The 10,973-nt window shown below is 42.5% G+C and overlaps 1 protein-coding gene across 1 annotated transcript; it reads right to left on the bottom strand.

Annotated features, from left to right (window-relative positions):
- Nucleotides 1-4,449: 4,449 nt before the first annotated feature.
- si:ch211-252f13.5 lies at nucleotides 4,450-10,011 on the bottom strand. Its single transcript, XM_034704010.1, has 6 exons — nucleotides 8,866-10,011; nucleotides 8,530-8,735; nucleotides 7,990-8,160; nucleotides 7,592-7,744; nucleotides 7,400-7,466; nucleotides 4,450-7,284 (listed from the first exon to the last, which is right to left on the bottom strand). Exons 1-6 carry the CDS (start codon nucleotides 9,530-9,532, stop codon nucleotides 5,708-5,710), a joined length of 2,841 nt encoding a protein of 946 aa, XP_034559901.1. The 5' UTR covers nucleotides 9,533-10,011; the 3' UTR covers nucleotides 4,450-5,707.
- Between the last annotated feature and the right edge of the window lie 962 nt (nucleotides 10,012-10,973).

The following is a 10,973-nucleotide window of genomic DNA, read 5'->3' as shown; positions in this document are numbered from 1 at the left end:
ATGGCAAAATGATACGATATGAAAACCAGGTTTGCATACCTCTCTGGAGTGTTTATTTTGGTACTCTATGATCCAAATCGCTACATTTTTGTCCCTTTTTGAGCATCCTAACAAATAAGCTCACTTCCTAAAAAGTGCAGAGATAATTGGACACCTCTGAGCGAGTGGAGGAGAATGAAAGTTCACAACAAGTGAGAAATGTTTCCAGATGCGGTAACCCTAAAGCTTCTGATTCCTCACTTTCTTTCCACCAGCTTTCTTCTTCTTCCCTTTTTTAAATCTAAATCTTCCCTCTTTCAGTCTTTTTCTTCTACCTTGAAATTCTAGTTGTTCCAGTATCAAGGGCAACGTTTTGAGTACACCTGTTTTCTACACATTTTTCCCACCTATACAGTCTGTGCACCATCTGTAACCCAGCAGCCTCAGCCTCCACCTCATGCTACACTCACACTCTGGCAGCCTGTCTGCTGTGCTGGCTCAAAGGAGCAGCACATGTGGCTGCAGAAATGAGACAAGGGCGAAGATGTAGGTTCAATGACGCGTACAGACACATGCAATATGTGAGACTTTGCTCTGAGTGCCATTTGTTGCCAAAAGCAACACCTTTTAAGGAGTTGTTGACAACTGTAAGTTGGACCCTTCCCCTATTTATATATGGATATAAGAACTACATAGGAAGTAACCTGTGTCAAAGCATGAAGAGGTAAATATAACAATGACTTAACTTTGTAGTCAATTTGAGCCTCTCCTCTGGACAAACAGAACGCCTTATTGTACCATGTCAGGTCAGGAGTGACGTGGGCACTCATTGGAATCTGAATGGCTTTTCTTGTCTCACCCTGAAGGGAGTCTAATTTGCATAAGAAGAAGAAGAAGAAGAAGAAGAAGAAGAAGAAGAAGAAGAAGAAGAAGCAGAAGAAATGTACTTTATTAATCCCCATGGGGGAAATTAAATTTTTCCACTTGTGTTATTTTGGTCATGCTACACACACAGTTTGATATATACATACAATTTATGCACAAACATGCTATGGACATGCACTAGACATGCACTTAGGGAGAGATGTCAGAGTGAGGATGCTGCCATCAACCAGCGCACCAAGCCAGATCCCTATGGACTGAGCTACTGCCGCCCCATAACCACCCGTTCACTGTACATCATCCAATTTATGATTACCCGGCTCTCTTACTGATATTTTGATTGTGTAAGATGCTTGATTCTGATTGGTCAAAACCCCTTGATGATGGTGGTTAACTTTCACTAACATGAGCAACGCCAGAGGCAAACTGATCACAAGTCATGTCAAATCAATCCGCAGAAAAGATTTCCAGCATATTTTACTTCTGATTGTTGACACCATAGACCAGTGGTTGCGAGACACTGATTGGGGGTCCCAAGATGCCTTTCAAAAATCAATGAAAACTTGGAATGATCTAAAATTGTATCTTTTATCCTTTTGTTGTGAAAACATATACAAAATTTGTAGCCTAAGGAAATTATCCTGCTATAGCCTTCTTTAAATTACAAAGATATCTGTAGGTTTTTGGATTGGCCTACTAGTTCTGTGAGCAACATTTAACCACATCAGGACAGTGGGGGTATCCAGTCTCTGGCATTGTTATTTTGGGGGTCACAGAATAAAACGTTTGGGAACCCCTACCATAGACCGTAAGGTGAGATAGAACTGCTAGTTTCTGTTCACATCAAAACAATGTGGCTGAAACATTAGTTTGGGTTAGCATGCATTTTCCTGACTTATGACTCTTTTTCCAGACTCTTCTCAATCCTAATAAATCAATCCAGTAGCAAAATGTTGCAACACCTGACAGATTGTCCAATTTAAATATCTTCCTTTCTTTTTATCATGTTGGAAACAGCTATTAAGTTTCAAAGACTTTTAAATTGAGCTTTCTAGAGGCCAGCCTTCGTACGTACAAAAATGCTCTGTTAAAGACACACCCATACCGACACACTCTTGTCTTTCCCTCCACCTGCAATCCATTACCCAGGGCGCTAATGTGTAAGGGCAGGTAGTGCTTCCAGACGCAGCTTCACTTTCCATACTGTGGGGCTCTGACCTCTTTCCTTAAACGTTTATTATCCTCAGACCACCATAACTCATCCAGCGATCCAATCCGTCAGCCAGGAGGTGGTTTCAATTTGTCCCAATCTGCTTTTTTTCCTGCTCTGTTAGTCAGCTCATTTCTGGTTAGTGTCTGTGCTCCTCGGGCTAGTCTCTCAAAAAGGTTTTGCACAAGATGTGGGATTAGTTCATGAACTGTGCTGCACATGCTTTATTCATGGTTTAACTCTGGTCAAGTAACCTTGAGCTGAACAGAATTTAATGACTTAAGCGGGGTAATGTCTGACTCTGCACTCTTTTGATCCCAGAGACTCCATACCAGCACCTTTAAGACACAAACCTGCATATTAATGGCACTAATCTCCTAAAAGTTGTGATTTATTGAATAATCTATAGCACACACTGAGCAGGAGGTCACGACTTCAAAGGCTGAAATAATGACACCAAACGGTCTACTGGTTTTCATAGAACATATGCCTGTGATCGTAACATGCTTTTTGATCTGGCTCCAAAGCAGAGCAGCACTCAGGGACTGAGAGGCGTTTTCACTGGACCTCTATAAGAAGGCCATTAGGAGGTTAACTACCCGACTAATATACTTCGAACTGTTTAAATTTGTGATAAAGGACCCCTGTTCTTTGATGGTTAACAGAAAACACATGGCAGCTTCTGCCAAGTGCTTGCATGGTCAATTCAGTCTGTCAGCGTCTTTTGTGGCAGAGCTGTTTTGATAGTACATCCAAGATGATCCAGTTCTAAATATTTATAGTTTTAGAATTTGAGGACACTTAGATCTTATGGTGTGTTTGTGAACTAATGTACCTTAAAGTAAATATTACAAGAACAACAAGACTTGCAAAATATGCTCCTTGTGTTGACCAGTTGTGAATACTTGCTTGTAACCATTATAAAATGTAACTTAATAAATAAGATGGCAGCCATTTTACTCTGACATCATGCTCAGGATGGGAAAGATTAAATGTCTTACCAAGATGATAGCGTCGCACAGCTGTATTCCGGATTGCAGGTTATATAACTTTGGGGAATCTGAAAAATTATATTTTGAACTATTCCTGATTAAAAAGACAAAAATGAAAATCTGTGAGGGCAACGTGTCAAGTAAACATATTTAAAAGATCAAGTTAGGTAACGGCTAATATCAGTAGTGTTAAAGACTAGGAGAAACATACTGACCTAGCTTACAGGAATGCTAGTGTGAGCCACTGATTTCTAACATAGCTGTAGTCTAATGGTAGCGAAAGTGTACCTATTGTGTTATTGTAGCTAAGAATATGACAGTATGTGTTTTTTAAAACATTAAAGTAGGACTGCTGTGTTCAAGTCCCTTGATTGTAAAAGTGTCATGCTCAGGCATTCTTAATTGACTTCACCTCTTGGTTAAGACTGTGATATGGATGCTTTAATTTTGTGAACTAAGCCTTTAACTACAGGCTTTACCCCAATAACTACATTAACACTCCACCTAAAACCTTTTAATGTTAAGTTCACCATTATAAATGTTAAACAATAACAGCAGCAGAAATAGATAACAGTCATGAATTCAGTTTACTTGGATTTCTTACAGAACATAGTCCAGAGGTTTGCTAACACTATCTTAAACTAGCTTTACAGCAGTGTTGCCAACTCTTCAGTTAGGTAAGAAGCTATTGGCTGTTCTAAAAGTAGCTAGAAGTCACTATCATCACTTAATTTGCATAATCTGAATTGTAATGGACGCTGCAGGATGTTGAGGGAGAGACAAAAAGAGGTTAAAAACACCCTAAATATATTTATAACTACACTTAGGAGCCTAGTTAAAATGAATGTAAAACATTACATTTTTCACCCATAACATTTTCTACATGTTTATTGTATACAATCTACATTAACAATCTAAATGGACCAAAAAGAGACAGTAGGCGGGATCAGCCAGCAGTGTCTTCGTACATGCGTGATACGTTTGCAATCTGAATGCAGAGGGATGAAGGCCTGCTCTGAAGGCAGCTAGGAGGGACTCACAACAGCATCCACTGCTTGTTGAGAAGGATACATGCTTTCACGTCAGTCTCCAAAAGTCTCCGTTAACACCAGAAAAAGTCGCTAGATTTGTTGCTAGTTGCTTTTTTGAAAAAGAGTCGCTAGAGGGGTCTGAAAACTGGCTAAATATAGTGACAAAGTCGCTAAGTTGGCAACACTGCTTTACAGTAGCAGGTCATACCGGACCATGAAAGCCTGTCAAGGTAAAACCCTTGGTGAGTTCAAATGAGCAAAGGTAAATTAAAAAAATGTACTGCAGAGATAAAGTCTTTCAAACGTTAGTCTGTGCATACCACGTCACCAAGCAAACCCAAGACGGAGGCTGCTGTAAAAATCTTGCAAAACCTTTTTTTTTAATTGGATTTAATGTAAAACATCAAATATACAACTTATTGCAGTTTAGTATCAGTACAACAGTAACTGTTAAGGTGTTAATGTTTAAAATAACATGCTGTCTTCTCAGTACAGTTTAATTTTAACAGGGTCTTAGTGGAACACATTACATTAAGGCCATAATATGCAGGATGTGGTCCTTAAACACAGCATGCAGTAAATATTCACATTAGAAAATGGTGGCTAACATGAAACACATGTCCTTTAAAAAAAAAAACACACTCCTGAATCAAATCCAGCACCGGAGAAGGGAAGAGTGAAGGGAAGAGTGAAGGGTTGAGTGAAAGGGTGTTTGGTGACATGAAAATGTTGTCACAGTGAGAGTGATCTGAAGATCTTTTGGCTTAAACTGAGTAAATAACATAAATAAAATACAGAAAAGCACATTTCTGAAAAAAAAGTGCAGAAAACTCAATTTATGAAAAATATATCCGTCTTAAAAAATGAGATGTGGAATGCAGTTTTTTAAAAAACACCATCATATGTACCTCAGAGGCTTTCACTGTAAAATACTCATGGTTGCATTGGTATAAATACAGTAAGAGATGCATAATGCTACATTTTGAAAATAAAAAGTACATTATTTAACTTTTTGACAAAATAATTTTCAATATAGTTCACTTTAGACTACTCACTACAAACTGAAGCAGCTATGCGACAGAAAACTTGAAAGCTAGCATTTGTTAATTCAGTGTCCTTAGATAAGTCACTTGAGTAGATCAATGCCACTTTGATGTGTTGGTTAGCTTAGCTTAAACTAATAAGCTACTGGCTTTTGTTTGCAGAAAGGTGTTCAGTCTGGTATCAATCTTCTCTTCTTATTGCTGTTTTTAATAAACAGTGAGCTGTGGCAGATGAAAGACCGACAAAAGTCTAGATATACTAGAGATATGTCACGGCCCAATACTTGAATACAAGTGTTGTTGGTGTCTCATGAGGTTTCTCCTTTCTCTAGCCAGGTTGGATGATTTGTCAAACAAGCCCCCTGACGCTGTTTGCCCTCACACAGAGAAGGTTAGGGCTTGTTTTCTGTCCCATTCAGGTAGGATTTAGTGTAACTTTTGGCATGAAAGCAACAAGCATCAATTCAAACTTTCTTTTGAAATCAAATCAATAAATGGTAGTTGCATAAATGGTTTAACTTCTGTCCCAATGGGAAACCAAAAACAGAAACTGCTTGGAAAGGTTTTGTTCTACTCTGCCACCCAGAGGATTGACACTGCACTTCCTGTTTGGTGGCTGATCTGGTTGACTCGTCCACGTACACAGTCTAATGTGAAGAACACTGCTGTGCCGTTATGCACCTTGAAGGACGCCCTCAGGCTCACGCTGGCCCAATGGCTGCCTTCAGGCATTTGACCGCCCACCTGCTGGGCCAGGGGCACAGGTCGTACCACCTCTGCCTCTCGACCTCCTCCCGACCCTTCTGTATCCCCTCGCCTCAGAAGAGTCACCTTGACCAGGTTGCAGGAGTGAATAAGTTTGAGATCCAGAGCAAGACTAGCTGTGCCACTCTCCTTGAAGACAAAATCTCTTCTCTGATCAGTGGATCCTCTCGTTATCAGCCCCATCTGGGACACCTGAGCACTGGTCTGGCGGAAGAACAGTGGCTTGTTTCTGACCGCTCCTGTAGGAAGTCCAATGTGAGCCACGGATGCAGATAGTGAGGAGGAGATTGCAGCGGGGACCCAAACCAAGCTGATGGTGCTGATGCCGGTCTCATCCCCAAAGAAACGTACATTGCACTGAGCAGGAGAGATGATCTCGAAGCCAAGTGCATCCCCAGGTTCAACTTTAGCAGCTCCAGATACAGATATGGAAGTGTCTCGATAGTGGACGCCTGATTTGAAGGAACGACAAAGCTCCACGCCGGTCCCATTGCGGTTTAGGTAAGCCATCAGTTGGAACCCTTCGCTCACGCACGCCTGGCCCATTGTGTACAACGCCTGCTGGAATACAAAACGAACAGTGCCACTTTCTGCAAAACGGATCCCACGGCTGTCATGAGTCAGCCCGACTACGTAAGGATCAGAGGTGGAGGTGGTGCGGAAAGTTGGCCGATAGTTTGTATGGTAGTGCGCAGATACCGTGGCTTGTGCAGTCATGGCTACAGCCCCGGTGTCGTGAGAGAGCCAGAAGAGACTGAATGGAGATGCTAAGGGGTCGTAGAGATGCAGACCTTCACCACTTTGGTTACAGTGTTGGGTGGCGCTCCGGAGGAAGAGGGAGATAATGTTTCCAGGGGCGACTTCAGCGACCCCGCTGATGCTGGCACTTTGGAGCGACCTTACCTCACGCTGCTCAATCCTTATGCCACTTATATCTCGAGCATCAGAGCCATCTGTGTTGTTCATACGAAGACACACCTGGATGAAGCTACGACAGCCATGGCTCACTGAGAGATTCTCATCCAGCCACACCAGACCATGCTGCCGGAGCACCAACTGCCCATTTTCAGCCGACACAAGACCTGGGTCACCTCTTCCCTGGATCTGAAGCTTTACACCAGAGAAGGCATGAATCGGAGCATGGCCTTTTGCACCAAGCAGACTCACATCTCCAGCCCAGGACAGAGAGAGGGTGCCGTCACCAGCAGGAGCAAGGCCAGAGCAGAGGGTGTCCGTAGTGAAGGTGCAAGGTGAGGCCACCGGCTCACCATCACACTCGTTACAAGCCTGACATTCATCCATGTCTGAGTTAAAGAAGTAGCTACTGCTGCACATTCCCGAGTTGGCATCTCGCTCTGTCATTCCATGACACCTGAATCCACCTGAGGACAGGGAAGTGAGTGTGTCAGAGCTCATTTTATTCATCAACCAGCATTTTAACCAGTGGAAAAGAAGGATATGTTTGAGTGTTGGAGATGGTTAGATCTGTTTTGTTACCTGGAGTATTTTGACACCTCTGTTGATCTCCACACAGGTTGGATATTTCCAGGCATTCATCTCTGTCCTGTAATTATAAATAAAACACTTTGATGCTATTTTTAAGCACTAATTAGAATTAGTGCTATGGTTCCTTGTCAACTGGGTGCTATATTGTTATTTTGCATTTTGTAAAAAGAATATAGTAACAACCTGGCAGATTCTGTCTGCGTGGATTGAACACTGGGCCACCAAGAAGAAGCCAGCTGGACAGATGGTACATTTCTCACAGCGAGGCTGACCACTGCTAAAGTCACAGTACTCATCAGGATTACAACTCCCGCAGGCCAACATGGGGCGACCCACCTGATGGTATCAAGCATATCAGTGTTGTTAGCAGAGATTAAATGAGCACCATGATGATGTCATACATCAGGGCAATCAGAAACCAGATACTGGAGACATCTTGTCAATTCTAAGCCATATAACATGTGAAAATTGAATATAAAAAACAGAGTCTAATTTAAGTTGTTGACAAATTAGTTAGGCATCCTTGGAAAGTAATGACAGCATGAATTTAAACACCTTTTACACCCCTGGTTGAAGCTCACCTCCATCACACTGGCATCCATGTCCACCTTGTGCAAAGACAGTGCCTGCTGTGCTCTGTGGGTTCTGACCTGCCCATTCAGTGCCTCCATGTGACTGTCCATCTCCCCCTGCAGGTTCTGCAGAGACGTCTGTTTGATGCCTTCCATTAGTATGTTGTACTGGGCTTTAACCTGGAGGTTGAAAAAATTAATTAAATTATTTTGTGGAATCATAGAAAGGAAATAAAACAAACTTTAAATGTGTGCTGCTCCAGTCATTCAGTTTTGTATTGAACTGTCCACATTTCAGTTTGATGGGCTGCAGAATCTTTCTTTGATGCCCGTGTGGAACAGATGCTCCATATGGAGGTCAGCATTCAGCATTACCTTACATTATAAAACTTCTCTTGGTCATGTGTTTTCCATTAATCTCCTCTGAATAATGTTTTATGTTTCTCTAATCACCAGCCAGTAACAAAACTATCAACTATTAACTGCTTCATTAAAATCATTAACATCTCCCTCATTATTACTCCCCATCATCAATCACAGCAGCCTTACTTGCTCCATCTGTTCATACATCCTCCTCTGCTGCTCCAGTATTTCTCTCTGCTGGTTGACCAGCGCCCCCTGCTGCTCACTGAGGAGCCTCTGCAGCTCTCTGACCTCGTCCTGCTGGCCCCTGAGGGCCTCTACCAGCTTCTCCTGGCTATTTGACAGCTGCAGCTGAAGCACTAGAGCATCCTCAGAGGGAACCTCATTGGTCCCTGCAGCAAAGAAAGAAAATAATTACAAAGCAATGTAAAGAATTGTTATTTAGTCAGTGGAAGGCTGCAGTCTTTAAAGGATTTATTAATTTCCCATATTGAGGCTCGTAGCTCACAGGCTGATACTGACCTGGTTTCATATCACATGTAAGCTGTATCCACGCGCCGCGCTCCGACCCAAAGTCTGAAAAGTCATCCAGAAATTGTGCAGCTCTGTCAGTCACACGAACCGGAGAAGAGTTTTCTCTCCCGTAGTCTCCTCCATGCGCACCGCAGCCCTCCCCGACGCACGACTTGGGCTTCTGGCGCATCCTGGAAGGAAGTTTACATCCAATCCCTTTACACTCCCGTGTTGCACTGTCATCACTGGTCTGGTGATGAGACATGGTGGTCGGACAGGTCCCTCCGGCGCAGCCTGGATGAAAAACCTCCGCTGTAATGGCTCTCGAGTTTGTCCTCCTGGTGCCATCTGTATCCACTTGTTGCGTAAAGCCTCCGTTCTGAGGTTGGCCTATGGTATAGGGTGCTAACGGCGCACTCTGGGCTTGGTGATGACTGAAACGGGCGTCCTGTTGGTAACTCGGGTAGACTTGTCCTTGTCTTGACTGTGCAGAGTGGGTATATTGCCGTCTGGACGCGACTGGTTCCGTGCGTCCCTGGCAGTGCGCTCCGACGCATGGTCTTCTCCAGTCCTGGGCAGGGAGGCAGCGCGTGCCCCTGCAGGGCTCAGATACACTGCTTGCTCCGTTGAAAAAAGATGCTACGCAGAGTAAAAACAATGTAGAAGTACGTGCCATGTTGCAATGCTGAGAGGTAAAATTGGAAACAGGCCACGAGTGAAAAGTGGCCTCTTTTGCGCATCAATCCTTTAGCCCAGCAGATCGGGTTTGATCATCTCGTCAAGAAAAAAAAAGTCAACCTAGTAATCGTCCGTCGATGTCATTGACATTAACCTTTTAACTGGTGATAGCTCAGACATTCAGCTTGTCTCCATCCCGCGCCTCGCGGTTTCTGCCCCCTTTGCCCCTTCTGGAGTGAGCTGCGTCTAGCCCACATGTGGCGCTCACTGCTCCTAATTGGCAACAGGCTTTGCTTCTAGTCTTAAATTAACCCGTAGTTTTCCCGGACATACCACTCTGCAGAGTCACTACACTCAAGGAAGCCGTGCATGTGGTGGATATTTGGACTTCTTCTAATGTTATTTTTTTTCTCACACTCCAGAGGGTCATTCAGGCGTAGTGGTGAAAGCACACTTGAACTTCATGATAAGCTCCAAATGGTTCAGTGGAATCTAAAGATTTAGTTTATAAAGTTTTTATGAGAGCAAATAGCTCATTTTTTCTGACTCTTTTTCTTTCCTTTCGTCATTTAATTTAAAGACTGGATCAGCTTCATGGGTTTTCAACATACTGGAGTTAAAAATCACTACTTTATATGGCGCCAAGCTTTGATGTCCTCTGTATAACTGGATTAGGGTGCAATGGTAGGACTTCAAAACACAACTCTGTGATGTTGTGAACTTGGAGCCAAAACCGCCTCTCCTGTAAAATGTAAACTTTATTACAGTTTATCACCACTCTCATTTCCCCTCCCTCCCCCACATGGCTTTGATTAAAGCTTTAACCCACATTAAACACATTTAAACGTTTTCCCTTCTTGTTATTTTCATTATAAAATGAAGACATGCACACACATACACACTCAGAGATACACTGACACAGAACACGTAATAAAGTAGGTACTAAATCCTCCACCTTTTTAGGAGAAGTTTGTTAGGTACCAATCAGGAAAGCTTGAAGACAGTCACATGATGATTGATCTGGACTTTTAAAATGAGTTGATGTGGAAACTGCACACATGTACGCCCACAGTAGGTGACAGCAGGGTCGTACTTAGACAGTTACTAATTTACCCTCTGAGGTTAAAGTGAGACCACACACATGACTCTGAATATAGCTCCTGTCTGCACTATTAGAGCTGCTTTTTTCATCAGTGTCTATCTGCTGCCATGTCGTAGGTGGACACAGTTTAAGAGCACTAAATTTAGTCAACATATTTATGTTTTTATCAGTAAACTAAAGACACTAAAGACTTTTGTGCTTAGTTTGTGCAATCATACATTACATTTTAGACTACTCAATAATTTAAACATACTTATGAATATTATATTCCATCATTACCAATTCTGTGATTCAAAACACTATAAAAGTATACACATTGCACCTTTAAATTAAGATA

This window comes from Notolabrus celidotus, chromosome 15 (genome assembly GCF_009762535.1).
Source record: "Notolabrus celidotus isolate fNotCel1 chromosome 15, fNotCel1.pri, whole genome shotgun sequence".
Classification (NCBI taxonomy): Eukaryota; Metazoa; Chordata; class Actinopteri; order Labriformes; family Labridae; genus Notolabrus; species Notolabrus celidotus.
Note: the sequence above shows the minus strand (reverse complement) of the source record. Positions and strands in the feature narration are given on the sequence as shown.